This window comes from Gymnoscopelus microlampas (genome assembly GCF_963454915.1).
Source record: "Gymnoscopelus microlampas genome assembly, chromosome: 2".
NCBI classification, from domain to species: Eukaryota; Metazoa; Chordata; class Actinopteri; order Myctophiformes; family Myctophidae; genus Gymnoscopelus; species Gymnoscopelus microlampas.
This window is the reverse complement of record NC_139939.1, coordinates 13,797,608-13,821,878: the sequence shown is the minus strand read 5'-3', so window position 1 is coordinate 13,821,878 and position 24,271 is coordinate 13,797,608. Positions and strand designations below refer to the sequence as shown.

The window sequence follows — 24,271 nt, the reverse complement described above, 5'->3', positions numbered from 1 at the left end:
AACTCAAAATCAACATGCTTTGATTTGATTGACATGATTTCGCACACCATGTTAGTCTCTGCGGGCCTCTGGCAGACGAGGTGTGTGACTTTGTCATTGCTCCCTGGCTTCTATGCTGCTTTTTACTTTGTTGTTTACATCGTGGATTCTACCGTGGCTGAAAAAGTTTGCCTTGTACATAATCTTGTCACACTGTCTACGCACCCTTATTTTTTACTCTAACGTTTCAGTCTTTAGTTTTTACTTTAGACATTCAACTTGTCTTCTGAGCTGGTAGTCGCATTGTCATGCTGCAGGTTTGTTGTGGTTTGAATGGAGGGAGGGTGTGGGGGGCAACAGACATCGTATCTTAGCAACACTGAAAGCGTTTCTCTCATTGGTCGTGTCATGAGTAAATGAGCCAATGAGCTGAGCGCATTTTCAGACACCAGACCCAGACTCGCACAGCCCACTGACAGTCACACAGCAACGAGAGGGGGACAGGAAGGGGAGCTGCTGCAGGACAGCAGAATTACTGTAATTTCTCAAATAAATGGTCATATAAATGATTGACATTGATTCCCCGACCTCAAAATACGGAACAAAGTGTGTCCTGTATCAGTTCAATACGGGAAACTTAGTTTCCAAATACGGGACGATTCCGTATTTTACAGGACGGTGGCAACCCTAACGTGTACAGACAAGGACTTCGTCTCAAAACATTTTCAGACTTCAGAGGAAAAGCTTGTTCATTTTTAATCTAATATTTCTGTTTTCCATCTCCCAGCTTTGCTGTGCTCACAGAAAGACAATCAATCTTGTTCACCCCCTCCGTTTGAGCCAGAGCAGAACATTTGGCACCACCACCGGCACCGGAGGGGCCCATTGCCTCTTTGGAGCTGCAGCTGGTGCTGCTGCAGTGGCAGCTCTACAATTGGTCCAGATTGAAGCTCAGGCCCAGCTCGTCCTCCAGCAACGTACTGCTCCAGCAGCTGAAACTGTTGTCAGCCAGCGTGATTGTTGTCTCCTCGCTATCCAGAAACATCTCAGTACACAGTGTGTGCTGAGAAGTGTAGGAGTGGGGTTAAACATTGCAACACAATGTATCACCACCACAGCCAGCAACAGGGGCCGCCACAGCCTTCCTCCAATAGGCCCGGTCCTACTCCTCACCAACAGCAGCCAAATCAACAGCAGCAGCAAAATCGTTTCAAGTACCCTCCTCCTAGCCATCTGCCTGACGAGCTGGTATCGACCATGGCTACCAGGGGATCCGGGGACATAGACCTTATGAACCGGCTAAACCCGAACCAAAGGTTGCGGCCAAATCCGGACCAAATGTCAGGAACTGCAGGCTACAGCTCCAACCAACTAGGCCACCAGCAAGGGATGGACTGGTCAAACTACCCACACCCAACGAAATGTTTGCCAGTCCTCCCTCCACTGTCACTCAGCAGTCGCAGAGAAGCCCCTCTGCAATTGGTAATCAGGCCTGGATGCAAGCCCCTGTCTATGACCCACCTTCCCCTCAGTCTAGGGGCTCCCATGGTGGTGGAAATGGCGGTGGTGGAGTTGTGGATAAGCAAGGTTTATACACGCCAGAACATGCAGAGAGTATCTTGGCTACCTTGGGGCTCTCCAATGAGGATCTCGAGTTTCTGAGTCAGTACCCTGAAGATCAGCTAAACCCTGACAATTTACCCTATATAATTCGGTTTATCCAGACGAATAAATCAAAAAGACAGAACAGTGCGGCTTCCTCTTCATATTCTCAGAGTGCTTCACGCGCCATCCATGATATACTGCCACCTCCTGCCCGCTCCGGTAGAAATACTGGACGTTTGCGATCCCCAGAAGTGCCCAGGTACCACAGCGTTCCACAGGCTGCAGGGAAAGTCATTGACTACGGTCATGCTAGTCAAGCCACTGATGACAGCAGTGGTAGAGAGAGCATGCCTGAAAGGCGGCATGCTCGTCTTCAACCCTTTGAACCAAACAAGCATGTTGACCTGGATTACTGCAGGTCAGGAGGTGAGGTTCACAAGAACACACGACTGTCGTCTGCAAGAGAATTTCCCCCACTGTACAGATCTCGTCATCCAGACCGAGAGTACAGTAGAGACGGCCCCAGACCAAGCCCTTCATCTGAAACATGGAACGATTCTTCGTCGTCATCCAGACATCCTGTTTTGAAATCACATGGGACCACCATGGGGTTACCCACTCCCACCATGATGTGTGATTTCTCAGCAGAGTCTCCAAAGGTGTACCCTCATACCTGCTCCTTGTGTGGGGTAGACTGTGAGCACGTTAAGGTGAGTGCCAACGTGTCATTGTGTCATTGTCTATGGGTCTCTTTAAAGGAATACCTGCACACTTTGAATTTAAGTCTTTCACTTTATGAAGGCAGTTGTCAGATATGTCATCTTTTGTCATTCTGCTCAGTGTTGTCCTTAATTGAAACAAATCGATTTATCCCTGGTTCCAAACTACAATGCCGACCAGTGGCTACCAGTTCTCATTGGTTTGAATGTCAGATACATAATCGGATCGTTTAAAAATATTATGATAAGTGCCTGGTGAAGGGAAAAAACAAGGCCAGAAATTACAATATCAAGAGGACTCTTTTGAAGGTGAAAAGAGACGAGGATTCTTTCGCAATCTGGTTTATAGTTTACTATGGCCTACATACAAAGTCTTAGTATTCGTTTTATATAACTCTGATTAAAATAACATTAAATATAACAGATTCTAAAAAAGGACCAGGACCAGGATCAATAATGAAAATAATCTCTGGTCAGCTTAATTATATCGTTTTTGGGTGTAGTAATGATATAATGATTTACATAGTCTTGGTCATGGTGAAACTGTCAAATGATGATGAGTTCTCGCAATCTCAATTATACGTCTGCAAATTGTATGGATATGAAATCGATGTATTTTTATAATAAATGTAATTTATTTAGTTGAACATCCTTTTTATTTCTTCTTGATGGCAATTTAGAACAAACAGTTCAGCTTGAAGCTGAATCAACTCTTGATGTCGCTGTCATTCAGTTGCCTAAATAATGGAGGATATTACTCAGAACCTTTCTTTCTGTCTGTTTAGCCAAGTCTTCTTAGTTTACATTGAGACATATCTGGGCTCTCAGTCAATTTAATATGATTGATTGCCACCAATATGTAGTTGCTTTACAGGTTATGGTTGTTTTTTTATGTAATCTATCTACAGCATGGTTAATTTTATTCAGAGAATTGTTTTATATAGTTTTACTTTTAGGCTTTATTTAGAGTAATAGTATAGTAATTTAGAAGGACAGGAAACTGAGGACGGAGGGGGAGACATGCAACAAAGGTTCCGTTGGAGATAAGTCGGAACATTGAAATGATGATGTATGATCTGATGCCCCGGTTAGCTACTGGCAAGAGCCCCATCTTAAATTGATCCTGGTTATCGATATGTCTGGCCTTCTGGGGAAATTCCTGAAAATTGATAAAAAATACATATCAAAAGAAAACAAGTTATTGTGCAAGAAAAGGAAGAAGCCAACAGGCTTATTTAGAATCCTTTCCTTAAAGAAATAAGTCATTAAATAGCATACATTAAAAGTTCAATAAGAATAATACAAGCTTACAATGGGACCAGCAATGCAATAAAGAAATAAAACACAAACTGCACAGAAGAAGAACATAAAAAAATGGCACATCAGAACTAAGGATGTAAGTGATTTCCTTTTTTGGGAAAAAGTTTATTGTTAAATAGCTCTGAGTAAAAGTAACAGGGGTCTGTCTGTCTGTCCAGCTCTTTAATAAACAGAAAATATATTTTCAGTTTGTTATACCAATTTAATCCAATCAGAAGAGAGAACTCATACAGGATAAACAACGGAAAGTGATCAAAAGATTAATGATGATAATATGACTTCAAGATTAAAATTGGAACATTTGAAAAATAGGGTCACGTTTTCAGTTCTGCGTCTTAAAAGAAAAGGTTAATGGAATACTTCTCTCAGAAAGGTTTTGTATTTTCTGCTGCTTACATTGCCTCCTGAGACCCAAGCCATGGCAGTATTAAGAGCCACACTACTTTGAATATGCTTTCTATCTGCATTTTTACTAATGTGTTTGATTTGTGCCTGCAATTAACTGGCGTCCAGATGATTGGCCATTTTTCTCCTGACATTTCTCTCTCTCTCTCTCTCTCATTGTTTTTTCTCCAGGATTGGATTGAGCATGTCAAAAGCGTAGAACACTCTGATTCCTGTCGAGACCTACGCAACAAGTAAGGCGGAATTTAAACACAATGGAGCCCTATTTTGCGTCTTAAGTACCAGGTCTTAGGACTTAACTTGAGACCTGGAGGCGTGGCCAATGCTGTTTGTCTGTTTTGAGTGGCCAAACAGTATTGGCCACGCCTCCAGGTCTTAACCCATTTTGGGCGGGAACCCCTATTTGAAACTACCTTTCAGGACAGGAACCCCTTTTGGGGATGATGTTGTTATGTACAGTATATAGCAACATACATTACGTTTTTCAGAAAACCTTAGTCAGGATTTAGAAGCCGTTTTTAGAATCGGCCTCAGGTCTATATGGGTTAAGACACGCAAAATAGGGCCCAATGTCTTGTAGAAGCCATGAATCTCCCTATGATTACTGATTGATTGATGTACTTTATTTAGTAAGACATGAGAACAGTACATGGCAGTACATAACAGTACATGGAAGTACAAATTCGCAATACAAGGTCTACTAAACTGGATAGCTCAGTTAAGCACGTAGCTTGTTTAAGATGAGATCCCCATGCACACAAATCATGTTGACATATAAGAGACAGACAGATATACACACTACTATACAGAATGTCATACAATCAGTTTACAGTTTACTGGTATGAAGTATGAAGGGTGAAAAATATGTACAAAAAAGAAAGAGAGGGGGGGGGGGGGGGGGTAGGTTAGGTTAGGACATGGGGTAGGTTAGGACTTGGACAGGGGCCATTTTTGAATTGCAGCCTCCTGAAGGTGTATCTTTAGGGCATTTTTGAAAGTAAGTAGGGTTTTACACTCCTTTACTCCTTTTGGTAGGGCATTCCACATTTTAGATGAATAGCATGAGAAAGAGTTCATTCCCTTTGTTGTGCCAAATCTGGGTTGAACATGGTTTGTGGAGCTGCCTCTGGTGTTATGATCATGGACTACTGAAAACTGTACTGTGTATTTTATGTGAAAAGTGTGTTGTTGGACTACTTGCTTGCCTATAGTGTTAAATAATGTGCTAACAACTTTGTGTGTGTACTGTGTAGGTACCCAGAGTGGAAACGCAAGCTACCAAGGTCAGTATCACTTATTTTTGTATTATTAGTGTGGTTGCCCAACAGGGCAACCAGACTATAGTACTCTATAGCTTTCTTTCTTTATTTATTTATAGATAAACTTTATTTCAAACCGCTACTCCTCCCACAGTTTTTATACCCTAATGTTGTGCCATATATCAAAATGACCGTCTTGAACGGGAATCGTGTGCTTGTATTTTGCTAAGACATTGGTTGAATATTTTAATTGATATTAATTTATTAGTGCCATTAAATGTCCCCATCCACTTTAATGGAAAAGTGAAAAAACTCAAATTCAAGTATTTTTTTCTCAGAAACCTTAACAGCTACAGTTATCACATTTGGAGGGATAATTCATAATTAAGTCCCAAATTATTTAACAAAATATCACACCATTCGGCCTCATGGTGGCGCTATAACAGCCCCCTTTACGTTTTGGCCCGTAACTCTTGAACCGTAGGTCCTAAAATCAAAATTTCTTTTCACCTGGATTCCTTGGGTCACGACGCATCTCCCCATATAGGCCACGCCCATTTGCGTCAGGATAGATTTTTTGATATTGATTTATTAGTGCATTAAATTTCCCCATCCACTTTAATGGGAATTGCAAAAACTCCCATTCAAGTACTTTTTTCTCGGAAACCGTAAGGGCTACAGTTACAAAACTTGGAGGGGAGGTTAATAGTTTTTTGAAAAATTATGAAGAAAATAATCACACCAGTCGGCCACATGGTGGCGCTATAACAGCCCCCTTTACCTTTTGGCCTATAACTCTTGAACCGTAGGTCGTAAAATCAAAATTTCTTTTTCCCTGGATTCCTTGGCTCACGACGCATCTTCCCATATAGGCCACGCCCATTTGCGTCAGGATAGATTTTCCGCCATTTTGAATTTTCTTCAAAACACACTTTTTGCTCCTTTTCCTTCAATTTTTTTCCAAATCTCACACAAATCGGTACACGTGATCTATGGACCCATGCGATAAACCTATCCAAGCGGAATTTTGATAGTCCGTACCGTCCGTCCGTAAATGGCTTCCAAAGTTAGCGGGAGGGGCCCGTTTGACCAAAAATGCCATAAATCACGAACAAAACGTCCTGTCAATCCCAAATTTGAATCACATGTCGAGGGTGGTATACTAAACCAATCCCCAAAAGCATTTCTACTTTGATCCATAGGGGGCGCCACGAATGCTCGAAACGTAACCGTTTGATGCAAAAACATGATTTTTGGGGGATCAATCCTCTCAAAATGAAACGCAGGCGATCTCATGAGCGACGTGACGATGTAATTGGCGCAGTCTCCGACGGTATTCCTCCCGGCGTATCACTGGAGTCCCGACCGCGTCGGCGCAACCACACTCTGCAATTTCCCCGGAATTGCGACGCGTCTAGTTGTATGTTGTTTTTTAAGCACTTTTAACACTGAAACATTGAAAACATGGAAGATGTCACTTTAAAATTAAACTATTGCCGTTTACAGAATTTTATCTTCACCTCCCTTCCCCTCTTCGTCTCCTCCTGGCCACTCTAGGAGAGAACACTCCCTGGGCCAAGATGACAGCCAAACCACCTGGCACACCAAGGAGCGTTCTCGCTCTATGTCCCGTTCTCCAACCCCTAGTTCTCTTTCTGGCAAACACAGAATCCCCTCTCCGTTTGCCTTTTCAACTCCTTCTGGCCACTCTAGGAGGGAACGCTCCCCGGTCAAAGATGACAGCCAAACCATCTCCCTGTCCCATTCTTGGTCTCCAAGCCCTAGCCCTCCTCCTGACAAACACAGAGGGGGTCCCCACTCTCAAAGGCAGGACAGGAGATCATGTTCATGGACCTCCTATCATGATCACCACCAAGGTAAATGATATACTACACGAGAGATGCTACATACAAGTCAGTGGAATCAACCACAACATATTTTATAAGATCAAGTTCTTGGCACACCTTTACTTTGTTTATTTGGTCAGATCAGAGCATAGTTTTTCAAGAATGTTGGCTTGTTGTCACATGCAGACTCTGTTGGGCAGATAAAGTGAGGTGAAAAGTTAGGCAGATTCAGAGTCTAGCAATGACTACGTCTCTCAAAGATCCCATAGTTTACAGATGTCTCTGGTTTAGTAAATTATGTGATGTTGTTTCAAAGCTTGTCTGAGACAACCGACAGGTCAGTTCTGTGCATCTTAAAGTATGGGTTCTTCACTTCTAGATTTAGTAGGCACTCATCCTGCTTGTTTGCAAGGAAATGTGTGAAAATTGGATCCATAGTTGAAAAGGGTTAGAAACTTTCCAGTGATCTTTTGTTTTAATTTATTTTTTAGAATACACAATATGGCGCTAATAGGTCTTGTTATTCAGGGAGTATTGGTTGAAATTCAACTTCCCAAGTGAAACCCATGACATCTGCTGAAAATTGGATAACTTTAAGTATAGGCAGAAATTGCACCGAGCAATATTCATTTTCACACAAACAAAATGGGTTTGCGACTAGCAGGAAAAGTAGGCATGGAAGTATTTATGCCAAGGAGTCGTTTTGGCGCAAAACAAATGCTTGCAATGGATTCAGAATATATATATATATATATATATATTTTAAAAAGACAACAACTTAGTTTTACCCCTCATACGCTATTTAAGGCAGAATTAATACTTTTTTGAGTTTTCACAGATAAAGTTGCAGTACCCAAACTATCAGCAGCAATCACGGGTTCCCCCAGGGGAGTTGAATTTCAACTTAAAAAAAAAAAAGTGTTAGTAGACACCTGAATTTGTTTGAATATTTTTATAATATTCCCTGACTGTGTGGCATCCTGGTCAATCCCACTGGTTTTGATGACCCTGTGTCCTTTTCCACTAGCCACATTTTCTAATTGTGCAGAAGATATCTCATCTAATTGGCAGATCACAGTTTTTGGTGAACACATTACCTGTTCTCTAGCACCTCCTTTAGGGCAGGTTTAGCTCCCTAGAAGCAAGGCTCTACAGATCACAATGTCGATTGGTTGTGTTGGGCTCCCTTTGTCGCCTTTCTTTATCAACGCTTCCCTCCCCCCCCCCCCCCCCCTGCCTCAATCTGCAGCTACAGGGAGTTCTTCTCGCGATGGTTTGAAACGTCCCCACGATGTATCTGCCAGACATGATGACTCTGCCAGACGCAAACTACCATCATCAGCCAAGTCCCCAATGAAGACCAAGCTTAAGCCTGGGTCCAAGAGAACTAAGCCAGGGAGCTCCAAGGCTGATGATACAGTGGGTCTAATAGACTATTATTTAAAGTTACATATATAGTTTTAAATTATGAAGTTCTTAATCTTTTACAGAGCAAATTGCACCCTTGGCATGTCAATACTACTCCAAAGTAGTTGGGTGCAAACGCCTTTTCAGCTCAGGGTCTTCCTTACTCTTTTTTTTTTTTTTTTTAACTTTGTTTATTGGGTTTTTCCATAGCAGTTGCATTAAATGCATATAGCAGGATACACAGGTCTTCCTTACTCTGAATGTTGCCTCTCTTCTGACTCTTTTTGACTAATATTTTAGCTTTTTTTCTGTTCCGTTTCTGTTAAGTGGTCAGACGGTTGGGCCGCATGCATTTCAGAGCATGTTTATTTTAATGATCGTATACTTCCTATTTAGCAGTGTGACAATGAAAACTCACTTTTCAAGGTTTTAAATAAAAAGTTCCATGACATAAAAAAGAATCATTCTTAATGTTATTGCTATATCATCATTAAAACCGTTGTGTTTTGCCAAGTTATTTGAATTGTTTTGCCATTTGCAATATCCTCACGGCCCACCAGTTGAGAACCACTGACTTAGCTCTTATAGTCGAAAAGAGCCCTAAAAGTCTTATTTTCCAGTCTGCCAAAGGTCCGCCGGCCAAGAAAATCAAGAAAGTGATCCAGAGTACCCTCACCCCATCCTGCACTGCAGCGTGTCTGGTGTACCTGACGGGCATCCCCACAACGGCCACAGAACAAGAAGTGAAAACGTGGGTCAGGGACTTCGGGAAGTACAACAACGTGGTTTTGTTGTCTGGCAGCGAGGCAGACCAAGGACAGAAGGTACTCTCCTTAAGTCTGGGCGATATGACTTCAAATTCATAACACCATTAATTAAAACTTTTTGCCTCAATTACGATTTGATAGACGCTTAACATTATTCTCTTTATTTTTTAATGAAAATAACAGAATAAACTGACTGTGATTGTCTTCCCTCCTAGGCATCGGTGTGTATGGAGAGAGAAGAGGATGCTCTGGCTCTGGCCAAGTGTACCATTACTGCCACTTTAGCCAAGGTTCACATTTATTGTATTCATTTAGTTATATATTAATATTTAGTGATAGTTCCATCAGGGACAAACATTTATTTTGCATGCGTGTTGAAGATTGAAAAACATGAAACAATAAGAGATCCACATGAACCCGAGCATCCCTATCCTGGGCCTGTCATACTAGCCGGATATTCAGTGAAAATAGCAGATCTACAACCTCACAGCGTGAGGTGTTTTGAGCTCGTAGATCGGCTATTTTCAGCGAAGAGAGTGTTCTAGAGGTGAACAATTACAGACCCCTAGGGATCAACAACATATATAGAGTTAAAGTGGTTCAGATACAGTGTGATCCATTTGAAGTCTGAATACTCTACTTACAGTATGTGATTTATTGTCTTGGTATAAATGCATGTTATTTATTGCCTTGTTTCTTTTAGAAACCAGAAGCAGACGATTCAACAGCAGTCAGTAAAGGGTAAGTTAGATGTGTTCTCCCTTCTTTTCCAAGCCTGCTGTGCATACCCTCTCACTCCCCCACATCTCATAACACATCCAAGGTTTTACCACGGTTCTACGTTTACTACTCACTATGGGATATCAGCGTGTCCTGCCCCCCCCCCCCCCACATCCCCGGAGTCAGCGTCTCCGGTCTCCATGGAAACGGTCACATGTTCCGCAGAACCGATGACGTCAGCAATCAGCACCTAGCAGCAACCCGCTCGCTCGAAACCTCCTATGACAGACGAGGTATTGTTAAATACGGCTAAACGGGTCAGTGACATGCAAGCACTCTCGATGAGTTCGGAGTGCATGAAGTTTGAAACGACAGGAGGGGTTTGCTTAAACCTAACTTGATGTTCGTTACCAAGACCGGGGAGGTGGCCCCGGATCCGGTTGATTTGGTGGCCTTCCATCCGCCTCCCTTCGTTTTGGCGGAGGATAGGCGGTTGCATTGTCTCTGTCCAGTGAGAGCCTTGAAGCTCTATTGTCAGAGGACAGCGGCCAATCGATCATCGATGCAGCTCTTTGTCTCTTTTGGCCATGGGATTCAAAGGAAGGTGGTTACTAAGGCGACGCTTTCTAGATGGATCCGAGATGCCATTAGACTGGCTTATGTGAGTAGTGGTGAGGGCTCACTCTACTAGAGGCATGGCTACATCCTGGGCTCTCTACAGGGGAGCTTCGATCCAGGAGATCTGTGCGGCTGCAAATTGGTCGTCTCCATCGACCTCTGCGGCTTTCTACAGCCTGGACGTGGCGGCGTCATCCTTGGCGCACACGGTCCTAGGCGTGGCTGCTGCCTCCGGGCCAGTGGAGGGAGGGGAGTAGGCTAGGGGCCTTTTCTCCCTATCTCTCGACTTCCTCTTTGGGTTTCCATGGGACCAGCTGGGCTGGGTCCCAGGGGATGGGGCCCTGTTTCCTCATATTGAGTTATGAGGCAGGCTCGTGTCTGCCTGTTGGTGAATAAGGCGGACTCTAGAGTCTGTCAGGGCCTAACTTTTATTATCTATCCCGCACCCCAGCCCAGTGGGTTGGGGGTGCCCGTGGGGCCGTAGGTCACGCCCGTGAGGGCGGGGCCTAGGGGGCTGAGTGGCGTGCGGGCCTGTTAGGGTTGTATGGCTCATTGCCTCAAGGGGAGTTTATGAATCCCATAGTGAGTAGTAAACGTAGAACCGTGGTAAAACTAGAATGTAACCCCGGTTTTAATAGGTTCGGAGTTTACTACTCACCTGACACCCCTTTCTGTGCGCATTTGGCGAGCAGAGAGGAGAATGTTAAGAGGAGGAGCCTGAGTCACGCTGAGTCACGCTTTTATACCCCAGGGTCTTCCGGACTTGTGACATACCCTGAGCCCATCAAATATTGGCACCGGGAGAGTGTGTATGTTGCTCTGTGCATCGCCTGGGGGCGCTGATATCCCATAGTGAGTAGTGAACTACGAACCTACTAAAACTGGGTTCACATCGTAACCTCTAGTTACACTACTTTGTGTTTTTGTCTTCACAGGACATCTATTCAGGAGCTGTCTGCCATAGGTGGTGATGATTCAGGTAAGATGATGCCAAAGCCCATGGAGAGAATAAACCATATACATCAGTATTTATTCAATATACAGTAGGTGAACCTGAGAGCCTCTTTACCCAGAAGCGTAATGGAAATGAACAGCATCAGACCTCGACACTGTAACCATTTCACTCGCATTTGCGACTAAAAGTAGATGTGTGCAAATTGTTAAATGTATTTAGGAACACTGAATTCCTAAATGAATTGAACAATATTACCAGCCCCCCCCCCCCCCCCCCACACACACACACACACACACACACACACAGCTGCACTGTGCAGGAACATCTTTTTCAGGTGTTTCGCCCAGATGGGCGTGTTTTTAAGGTTAGGTTTAGGCATAGTTTTTGTGAGGCTAAGGTTGTTGTTTTTTTAAAGATATTTTTTGGGGCTTTTATGCCTTTATTTGTACAGGACAGTAGGCTGACAGGAAATGGGGAGAGAGATGGGGGGGAGACATACAGCAAAGGTCGTCGGGAACGGGAGTCGAACCCGCGACACGCTGTCATGCTGGATTACCAGCTTATGTGGTATGCGCCTGGACCGCTAGGCCAGCGGACGCCCCTTGAGGTTAAGGTTAGGGTTAGGCGAAACACCAAAGAAAGAGGCTCTTCCTCTGCTCTGTACTGCCCACATGCCCATGCTGCCCCTGCTTCATATTACTCACTCACTCACTCACTCGGGTCGTCTCCTACGCTCCATGTTAACTCTGTTGCTCATTAAAGATGGCCAGGTATTGTCTCTGTGAAAGGTTTTGGTTGACTAAACAAGAAATTTAGCAGGACAGCTGTGTGTTTTCTCCTACAGGAAACGGACCTGAACTTGACAAGAAAACAGAAGAGGAATTTAGTTCAAAATCCACAGTTTTGATCACTGGGCTTCCTGAGAGCGGCTGGACTGAGAGTGATGTCATCAAACTCTGCCAGCCGTTTGGAGCGCCCTCTGACATCATCCTGGCTACGCAGTTAGGAAAGGTGGGTGTGAAGGCGTCACACACACACATTGCAGGGGAGGGTTTTGAAAACTACATTTTCCTATTGGCACTCATCAGCAATGAGTGCTGGACAGACCATTCTGATATTGTGTTCTCAGATGTTATTATATTCCATAATCATTGTTGAATATAGATACGTTCAATAGATTTGTTAAGCCCACCCCCACGGTGGTATCAAATCATATGAATCGTGATTGTTCAGGACAGGTGTGGGGAAGATTACAGGTGATAAGGAAATTTGTGTTCACAATTTTCAAGTGTGGGTCATTACCGAAAGAATAAGATCGCGGATACTCCCTTAGAGATAGGGTGAGACTCGGAGTAAAACCGCTGCTCCTTGACTTGGAAAGGAGCCAGCTTAGGTGGTTCGGGCATCTAGTACGGATGCCTCCCGAGCGTCTCCCTAGGGAGATCCTTGCTACAAGTGCCACTGCGAAGAGACCCCGTTGCAAACCAAATAATTGTGAATACGGATTTAATTGTGTTTTTTGGCATTGAACACTGGAACATATAATTCTAAATTACTTTTTTTGTGTGCCTTTTTAGGCTTTGTAAACAAAAATTGCACAGTGCAAAAAATGAATAAATGCATTTATTTTAGACTTCACTAATAAATGACTGACTTAAAAAATACATTACTTCTGGTGTTTGTCCATCAGGCGCTGCTGTTGATGCCAGACGCGGAGATGGCTGAGGAGATGGTGAAGAACCACAGCGTCGCCCCGATGAAAATCAATGACTCTGAACTAAAGATGACCAACTTAGAACTGGCCATCAGTCTCAACACACCAGTACGCTTCTACCCCTAATCTGCAATCCTGTCTCTATCTACACTCTAGTTTATTCACATTTGTTGATTCCATGGTGTAAACATTTTGTCATATGTAATATATATTATGTATTTTATTTATATATATGTTTTGCTTATTTCTGTCTTTTCGGGACATAACTTATAACTTAGTCCTGATTTCCTTCCCATTCAATGTTGTGTTGTCCACCTATAAATGCCAATCCTGAAAATAATCTAACTGTACTGCAGGTGGCGCTGTACAATCTTCTGAATCCAGCTATGTCAAGGGTAAGTATTGTAGTCTTTCCCTCTTAGCTTAATGGCATACTTAGTGTCAAGTCCCAAAAGTCCATAAAATGCATAAATTACAACAGATTGTTTTTAATTTATACACCATCGTGCAATGGTGTTGCTTCCCTTAAAGAGCAGATCTACAAGCCACCAAATCAATGCATTGTATTTAGACTGTGACAGCTTGTACTGTAGATCTGTTCTTTTTTGACACCCAGTGACTTGTAATCACACGATAAGGCAACTATGATAATTATAATTCACTACGTTCCTTGCCAAACAAGTACACATTACATTGATTAGTTTGATTAACTGTGGCCCCCTACTACAAGCTCACAACACACAATCTGCTATTTTAAGCGAATGCTCACCTACAGTACACCTATTATGACATGGCCAGAATAGGGACGTTGGGGTTCATATGGTTAATTGATGATGGAATGTTTTGCAGGAGGCACGGCTGGTAGGCTGGAATCGTCTGTTGGTGATCAGAAATGTTCCTGACACGCCCACCGCATCCTCAGAGGTCCTGAAATTGGTCGAGCGAATCGGAGCGGTCCACAACATCCTGGTTCTCAATCACAACATGGTGAGAAACACATTACAGTTGCATGTGTTGGAGCAGGGATGCCCAAGCCATTCGCCATGCCTCGCAAAAATCATATTTATTTTTTATTTGATTAGCCTATGTGCCCCTCCCCTATAAGTAGGCTTGGGTACCAAAACCCCTATAGGTCAGGTACCTACTGGACCGAATCACAACGCATATTTCGGTCACCACTTCAATACCTAAGTTGTAAATTTGCCCCCTGGTGCTCCAAAACAAACATTACAGGCAACAGAAGCAACAGATTGCACTTGCTATAGACCAACACGGGAACTACAAATTTCACGGCCACTTTTGAGACAGCGCCTCCAGTCGAGGTCCGTTAGAACGATGTACTACAACTGCCAATGCATTCCCTATGAGAGGATATGAGAGTTAGCCTACTTTTAAAATGATCCTACATTAACTGGAGACGATATTGATTTAAATAAAAATATGTTTCCAAATGTATGGAGTGTCTTTGTCAACATATCTTCTTGTTTTCTTAATAGTCGATGTGTTTCACAATTAATTTACCACTTTTATGGGTTACCCATAGGGATGCACCGATGAGACATTTTGGCCGATATCGATATCCAATATAATATATTGCTGTTATGGCCGATAACCGATGTCGATATGATCGATAAAAAAACAGTTTTATCTGTTCTGAAAAACACGTGTAAACACTGAATTTGAAACAGCAATGCTTGTTTATTCCAAATGATGTTATATTATTCTCTGGATAATCCCCAGAGCAAAAAAACATTTGTGTCAACTGCAAAAAGTACCAGTGACAGCAGCTTAGAAACTTGGCAAATATCATTGATGTAAAGAATAAAAGGTTTGGGCCCCAATACTGACCCCTGGGAGACGCCACAAGCAATGTCCAAATGATTTGAGCTGTATTTGCCCAGCTTCACAAACTGTTGACGTCTGTCCAAATAACTTTGTTTTAATCCAGTCTACTGCAATGCCTCTAATACCAATTTTCTCCAGTTTGTTCATTAATATGTTGTGATAGATGGTGTCAAAAGCTTTTTTGAGGTAAATTGATATTCCAATTGCATCTGTGATTCTTTCAATGGATTCCATCAATGCCTGAGATGTTGACCTGTTAGTTCTAAAACCATATTGACTCTCTGAGAGTAGGCTACATTAAATCTTTCCAAAAAAGAATCTAGTATGCTATTGAAAAGTTTCTCCAGTAGGCCTATCTTTGAAAATTGTGACCAATTGGTTCCATTTGGACACTGAATTACAGACCCATAAGGGTCCATTTGGTTTGTACACTCCGAGTTACAGACCCATATACCTGTAAGGGTCCATTTGGTTTGATTTGTACATTCTGAGTTACAGACCCATAAGGGTCCATTTGGTTCCTAACTACCCATCATTTAGCTGGGGATCCCCGGACCCCACTTTTAGAACCACTGTCCTACACTGTGTGTGTGTGTGTGTGTGTGTGTGTGTGTGTGTGTGTGTGTGTGTGTGTGTGTGTGTGTGTGTGTGTGTGTGTGTGTGTGTGTGTGTGTGTGTGTGTGTGTGTGTGTGTGTGTGTGTGTGTGTGTGTGTGTGACTAGCATACATTTGTTTGTTGTTACTTGTTAGCACTTAGCACTCATTAGCATGTTCTAGAGCACTGAAGTCTGATGTCACTGCCACTAGAGGGCGATGTTTCACGGGTTTGTGGCTTTATTTTTTGTGTTGAAATCCCCATTTGGGACTTAGATCACGTCATATAAGAACTGTGTTCCAAACATTAACACACCACCCCAGCGTTTTTGTCAGGGGGGTGGCTCTGCATCGTTTATGATATTCATTCATATTTGATACAGCCTGTTTCTGGCGAAAATGGAATGAATTCTGCCTTAAAAGTCTTAAGAACTACTACTTCCGGGTCTGATATCACTGTCCCTACAGCAGCCGCGTTCATGGGAAATGTAGTCTTTGGGTTGTTTGACTCGTTTCTAGTGTTTATATTGTGTTACTCTTTGGGTAAATATGTACATTTACACCTTCAGTCGATGCTTTATATCCATATGAGTGTTTATTTTTGGAACACAGTTCTTGAAGCTCTGCTTTTGCCCAATCACCACTTTAATAAGCTTCGCTGGGCTTATACACCTGAAGCAAATTAATTAACGAGTGGAGCAACACGCGAGCGCTCACAACGAGACACACTCAGTCTCTGTCTGAGTGAATGAGAGGCAGCGCGCACGTCTGTACACCATGTGAAACCCGACACCTATCCCCCGCCCCATTTTGAGACCGTTACCGATATCAGACCGATACAGAGTAATTAAAAACAACTATATTGGCCGATATATATCGCACATCCCTAGTTACCCATAATGTTAACACAGCAGAGGGTAGACGGCAGACGGGAGGCATGCGTTAATCCGACAGACCTTTTCTCCGACTATGTGGCATCCGCGTGGCAGACAGACACAGTAGTTACATTTCAGTGATATTACTGTCTTTAGGAGCGCCGAGCGTCCACTCTGAAGTGGGGAATTCTCATCCCAATCCCGACTGACTTTGTTCATATTTCTATATTTTGAACATCTCATAGGCTTATATTAAGTTTCTACCCACCACGGAGCTCCGACGGTACATGACAAATTAAAACGTGTGGGTTTACCGTTGTTGTATTAACTTGCCTGAATGCAAGTGGGGAAATAACCAAACTAAATGGAGGCGTGACATATCCCGACATTTTCAACTACTTAGTGAATACTCCAGGTTAGTATTAATATACAAATAGTCTTGCAAGATGCTGTTTGGATAATTGTCCAAAATAAATAGCCTATAAAAATGATACATGAGAGACACAAACGTATCTGGGTATTGAAAACCTCAAGGGATGCGTCTGTGACGTATATACCATGCAACCACTTAAACCTTAGATTTCAGATGCTAGAACTTTTGAGACACTGATGGAGAATATTATAGTATATTATGGGTTGTATATTGAGATGGCAGGTATGTCACTTTAAAAAGGTTAAATCAAACAAATGGGACACTTTATTAGAACACAAAAAAAAATCGCTACAGCCTCGGTAGTTAACCAGTGAAATTACGGTTTTACAATGCCTCTCATAGAGATTGCATTGAGAGCTGCAGTTCATCGTTCTAAAGGACCTCAAGTAGCGGCGCTGTGTCAAAAGTGGGCTTGAATTTGTAGGCGCCCGTGTCAGCCTGTGTGTGTATATGACTGCAGCATGCCGGTACAAAAATGGCCAAAACGCTAAATCTGTGTTTCTCAAACATCTTTGTAGCTTTGTATCTGAAGTTATTACGGGGCCAGAGCTCAGCTCTGGACCTGTTTTGTTATTGGCAGTATTCTGTCACTTCTTCTTCTTTTTCTTCTTCTGCCACTTTTCGCAGTTCTGGCTGAACCGTGCAGTCGCTTTTTACGAAACTCGGCCATATGGTAGATGGTCATGAAAAACTATCAAGAAATAATTCTCACAATCTTTCGTCCAAAGGTGGCGCTATAGCACTCAATTGAAAATGGCAACTTTGAACAGGTACAACTCATGCCCTGTTTGACCTACAGCCATGAAACTTGGATACACATATGCGTCTCCTCATGCTGAACAACTTTCACCCTCTGACTTTTGACCTCTGACCTTTAGATCTCCCACCATTTTGAATTATATGAAAAACAGTCATTGGCTCCTAACTTCTGCATTTTTTCACTTATGGAAATTCCGCCGCCTAGAAGTTGTCGGCAGAGGTCCAAAGTTCAAGTGTTAAACGTTTCGTGCAGATTTAATTGCTCCAAAATCCTAGGATTCCATAGATTTTAACTATTGCAGTTTTATGAAAATTATTCATCTGCGCCTAAAACATACATGCAGACTCACATTTCTTTGAAACTTTGCAGAAATGTACAGGGTCATTCCAAATATCACTGAAACCAATCTTACTCCAATTGGCCAAAGGGGGGCGCTATAGCAATTTTTTGAAAATGCAGACTTTAAACAGGCATAAGTCATGCCTCGTTTGGCCAAAAGTCGTGAAACTTTCTTACACATGTGCCTTGACTCATGAGGAACACACGTATCGATTTGACCATTAAGCTCCGCCCTTAGATTTTCCGCAATTTTGAGCAGTTTGAAAAATACTTGTTTTTGCCAGTTCTGGCTTAACCGTGCATACGCTTTTTACGAAACTCGGCCATATGGTAGATGCTCATGAAAAACTACCAGGAAATAATTCTCACACTCATTCGTCAAAGGGTGGCGCTATAGCACTCAATTGAAAGTGCCAACTTTGAACAGGTACAACTCATGCCCTGTTTGACCTACAACCATGAAACTTCGATACACACATGCGTCTCTTCATGCCCGACAACTTTTGTGGTCTGACTTTTGACCTCTGACCTTTAGATCGCCCACCATTTTGAATTATATGAAAAACAGCCATTGGCTCCTAACTTCTGCATTTTTTCACTTATGGAAATTCCGCCGCCTAGAAGTTGTCGGCAGAGGTCCAAAGTTCAAGTGTTAAACGTTTCGTGCAGATTGCGCCAAAATCCCAGGATTCCATAGATTTTAACTATTGCAGTTTTATGAAAATTATTCATCTGCCCCTAACACATACATGCAAGACTCACATTTCTTTGAAACGTTGCAGTAATGTAGAGAGTCATTCCAAATATCACTGAAACCAATCTCACTCCAATTGGCCAAAGGGGGGCGCTATAGCAATTTTTTGAAAATGCAAACTTTAAACAGGCAAAAGTCATGCCTCGTTTGGCCGAAAGTTGTGAAACTTGCTTACACTTGTGCCTTGACTCATGAGGAACACATCTATCGATTTGACCAGTAAGCTCCGCCCTTAGATTGTCCGCAATTTTGAGCAGTTTGAAAAACACTTAAACCCAGGATTTTTCAGCTATTTGCGTGAAACTGTATCATCTGTGTGATCTCCTTTTTCACAGTACCTTGTCTGTTGGTCCAATGGCGTCTCCCTTAAATGAGTGTCTCTCAATCTCAATGTCGCCAGTTCAAGCCTCACTTGGTGCAGACTTCATTTAAGTTGAATTGCAAACAACATGACTGTATCAATGAATACATGTGCAAATGGTAAAGATAACCTGAAATGCTTATTTGAGAGTACGTTTTTTCAATGTATGACATACTTCATTCTGAAAATAGCCGATCTACAATCTCAAAACTTTTCAGATAGCAACGTGTTTCTGAGCTTGTAGATCGGCTGCTTTCACTGGTTCAGTTTTATCTTCAACAGACAACCTCAGCCTGGACAAAGCTATAGCACTATAGGTAGTGTTGCAGCATGTCAATCCGAAGGTTGAGGGTTCGATTCCTGTTAATGCCAATAGGTTGAGATGTCCAATCAATCCAATCTGCTTCCATCTCTCTTCAATCTATTCCCCCCCTCTCTCTCTCTCTCTCTCTCTCTCTCGGTAAGAGGTGGCATTGCAAAAAACATGACCTTAAGCTCAGTCTTCAATGGCTTATTGTGCATATTACTTATAGTTTTGTCTCTCTTTTAATGTGTGATATACTTCATTTTGAAAATAGCCGATCTACAACCTCACAACTTTTCAGATAGCAACGTTTTGTGAGCTTGTAGATCGGCTACTTTCACTAGTTTTCGTTCTGAGGAGACACAAAAATGCCTTTATTGGTAAATGGTTTGTGAACCAGTGATCTAGAGTCTTTCAGGACACAGAGGCCTGGTTCAAAATGAACGGAAATACTTATAAATATCAACAGACACTATCAGAGAGGCCATATATCTAGCTCAATGAGAAGAAAGGCAGTCTTGGAGTCCGTAGGTTGCTGGTTCGATCCCTGTCCACGACTATGTACTGAGGTGATCATAATTTGGCATTATTCGGATAACACATAGTGTGTCTTGAGGATAGGCTTAGAAGTTGTTTTACTGAGGTTAGGGTTAGTGAGGGTTTAAAATCCTCATGTTAATTGCATGGTCTTTTTTCTCTCAAGTTCAGTATTCTATGTTTCAATGGCTTATTGTGCATATTACTTATCATTGCTTCTTTCTTTTTTCTCTCTTCATTACCTGGCCCCGTATTATCGCTGCTTGCAGCTATATATATATATATTTTTTTTTTTGCTTTGGATGAACTCTGTCGGATGTGTCTTTGTATCTTCATGTCGCTGACTTCCATTGAAAAAGCATGGTGGCCTGTATCTGCCAGTGTGAACGGAGCATAAGGGTCCATTGGTTCCTAACTATCAATCATTTAGCTGGGCACCCCCGGCCTGGACCCCTGGGGGTCCCCGGACCACGTCTTGAGAACCGCTGAGCTAAAACGGACTAAACTGTGTGGCGGAATTTCACTCGAGGGGATTCCAACAGCGTGCAACGTTTTGCAAAGTCGTGACACACCAAACTTAATGAAACATCTGGTGATACACTTTTAAGTGGAGCGATGCACCGTGTTCAACTCTATGCAATTTGTATTCTGTTGTGACGCTCACTGGAAGAACCTGATCTGATTTATTTTTATTTTTATAATCATATAAATCGATTAGACTGACTGTCTTTAAGTGGTTACTTAAAGGGTCTACACCATGAATTTTAACTTTTTCTTCATTTTTGTGTGTTTTTGGTCTCCCCCACCTCTCTTCTGTTCCAACAAATACCCGACTTCGAGCATGCAGGCTTTCATAGGCTATCTGTGGTTTTTATGTAAATTGGTCTGAAAACAGTCCGTCAGATTTGTTCCCCCACCCTACGTCACGTCTGGGAACAATTCCTCCCGTTTTTCAGTTCTAACCAAAAAAAAAAATCCAATTTTTTTTCATTTTTTTTTTTTTTCTAATTTTTTCTTATTTTATTTTTTTACTTTTTCCACACAGAACCAGGACATAACATGCATACAAACTGGCTCAATAGCGCCCCGTGCCAAACAGGACAATGTGGTATTGCAGGTGAAAGTGCTTTATAAGCCAGAGAGAAGTTAGTTGGAATGAGTATATCTGAGGCTTGATTTAGGCTCAAACCTTTTGAAAAACGTTTGAGGGACATAAACAATATGATATCAAATATTATTATTATTATTTAAATTCATGGTGTAGCTCCTTTAAGACCTATTTTGTTCAGCAGTGTCAAGCAATTTATAAAAAGAATAGCCCAACTTGCAACACATGATTTTGAGCTTGTAGATCTTCTAATTTCACTGTTTCATTTTTAATAATCTCTTTAGTACTAGTAGTAACTGTTGCACCCTTGGTATTCATTGACTAAAACAATCCTTCCCTCATTCCAGATCCTCTGTGAGATGTTGACAGCTGGCGTGGGCGTGAGAATCAGGAATCACTACAACAGGTTTCCGTGTATCATCCAGAGCAATCCCCTGTACTTCACCGCATGGCGAGACGGAGACCCCATAGACCAAAACCTGGTGTGGGGACCTCACTGGCTGCCTCCCTGGCTGACTGCCTCCCTGGATTCACTCAAGGTAACCCCAGTTTGGAATGCATTAAGCCATGGACCCCCATAATTCTTTACACATGTACGATTACACTCTCAGAGTTACAGACCTGCACTGGTCCATTTGGTTCCTAACTATCAATCATTTAACCTGGGGAGACCCTGGAACCTCCTCAAGGAACCCTAGACCCACTTTAAGAGCCAATGGCCTAAAATCAGCAGCAGATTGCCAATGGCCACAACTGGTTGCTGCTGTGCACCCACATTTCTATATTTTAACAGTTGTTTTAATGTTATTTACAAAGTATCACTGACTGCTGAATACAGATGATTTTATTATTTAGATGACAGACTAGATACTTGCCAACGATAAGCTACATGATTGTATCCTGTAAAAGTGTTTCAAACTGATTTAAACTGTGAAACAGAAATAAACTGCAGGTGTTTAACACCTTTTAGTTAACACTTACAGTACTGTCACACGGGTCAGCTGCCCTCGTGGATTTGGTTTAATTTGAACTGTTTTCCAGCTTGACGTGTCCTTGGTTTCTGTTCCTAGGAGTCACCTGACGATGACAAAGACGAAAAAGACGGAAAAGGGCACGAGATGCTGTCAAGCCAGAATGAAGAATATGTTGAAGAGATTAATAAGAACATGAACTTCAGGCGCTTCTACTGTCATCTCTGTAAGTGCTACATGAATGAACTTAAGAGTAAAATCCTACACCTGAAGGGAAGCAAACACGTTGATTCACTGATAGAAAAGAAGTGGTTCCCCAACGGGCGTGCCAGGCAGAAAGAAAATAAGTCGCTCCCCAACAGGCGTGCCAGGTGGAAGGCGAAGAAGGCTGCTGCGAAAGCAGCTTCAAAAGAACGAAAGAGTAAAGACCAGCAGGCTATTAAGCTTGTAGAGGAGCTTTCCGACGCTGCTCCCACACAAGTGGAAGCATACGTGAAGACTGACAAAATAAAACTGACCCTCTCCAAACAACGCAAAGAGGGCAAAACCATCAACACGTCACGAGAGAAATTGGACAAGATTAGCTCTGGACCGAGGGAGACAAAGTCATCTAGCTCTGCTGCTGGTGATGGAGAGGCTTCGTCCAGCAACCCTGCTCATCTTGAACTTCCCAAGGTATTTGATATACCGGTAGATGTTCTGTTTTGCTGACTAATGCTGAATGTTGTAGTTTTTTTGTCAGTAGATATTGGGTAGTTAATTTTCCTTGTAAGCATGAGATAATTAAAGGGTCTACACCATGAATTTAAAAAATAATAATAATATTTAATATCATATTGTTTATGTCCCTCAAACGTTTTTCAAAAGGTTTGAGCCTAAATCAAGCCTCAGATATACTCATTCCAACTAACTTCTCTCTGGCTTATAAAGCACTTTCACCTGCAATACCACATTGTCCTGTTTGGCACGGGGCGCTATTGATCCAGTTTGTATGCATGTAATCTCCTGGTTCTGTGTGAATATACGATTTTTTTTTGTTTTTACTTTTTTTTTTTTTTTTTTGGTTGGAACTGAAAAACGGGAGGAATTACGTAGGCAGGGGGACCAAATCAGTTGGGCCTGTTTTTAGACCAATTTACAGAAAACCCCAGATTTGCTGTGAAAGCCTGAGTTTTCAGACTGGGGTATTTTTGAGGATAGAAGAGAGGTAGGGGAGACCAAAAAAACACAAAAAAGTTAAAATTCATGCCATGGTGTAGACCCTTTAACGACTCTCTACGCTATAGAGGTTGAAAGAGAACACACTTCCTGTCAGTTGCAGCTGACTGTGTTTCTTCTGCACGTTGTGCAGAAAAAACACACATACCACCCAACAATAATCCTACAGGTCAATTAAATATGTTGTATATGGGCGCTTGGTTGGCGCAGTGGTAAAGTGCCTGCCCACCATTGTGGAGGCTGGGGGTTAGAATCCACCGCGGTGCATCCGGCTTTGTCGAGAGTCTATACGAACACAATAATGGCCCGTGTGCGGGAGAGGGTGATATTTGTCACTGCTTGTACTCCTACGGGCTGGGGCGACACATGTGAGCAGGGAGTGTTGGGTGGGAGGAGTAGGACGAATCCTCCCGGTGGGGCCTCCTCACTGGCAGGTGAGTCGGTAGGATACAACAGCAGTTCCAGGTCTTAATGGGTTAAACATATTTTCACTTTGACCCAGAAATCAACTGCTGGTGTTAACTCATTTTAGTTAACACTTCCTGTCATACTGCTCTCGTGGATTTGGTTTTATTTGAACTGTTGCCCAGCTTGACATGTCTTTGTTTTCTGTTCCTAGGAGTCGCCTGCCGATGACAAAGACAGCCACACAGTGCCCACTGCTGACAAGGAGGACTCCACTCCTCAAGAGAATGAAAAATCTGTCCCAGGAGAGAAGAAAAAAGCTGTTAAGATGGACAACAGAAATGCAGAGGGTGATGCAAAGAGCAGCGGCGAAGATGGATATTTTGAGGAGATTTATCTTAACGGCAGGGACCGTCTTCACTGTAAACTCTGCAATGTTTATATAAATATTT

At 42.5% G+C, this 24,271-nt stretch overlaps 1 protein-coding gene across 1 annotated transcript; it reads left to right on the top strand.

Annotated features, from left to right (window-relative positions):
• Positions 1–1,229: 1,229 nt before the first annotated feature.
• On the top strand, positions 1,230–12,945 carry LOC311064917 (uncharacterized protein; the record flags this gene model as incomplete). The annotated part of the gene is made up of 12 exons (XM_084084979.1): positions 1,230–2,294; positions 4,200–4,261; positions 5,282–5,311; positions 6,845–7,164; positions 8,384–8,553; positions 9,162–9,365; positions 9,524–9,598; positions 10,012–10,049; positions 10,750–10,899; positions 11,582–11,625; positions 12,446–12,612; positions 12,910–12,945. Exons 1-12 carry the CDS (start codon positions 1,401–1,403, stop codon positions 12,943–12,945), a joined length of 2,190 nt encoding a protein of 729 aa, XP_083941105.1. The 5' UTR covers positions 1,230–1,400.
• Positions 12,946–24,271: the final 11,326 nt, after the last annotated feature.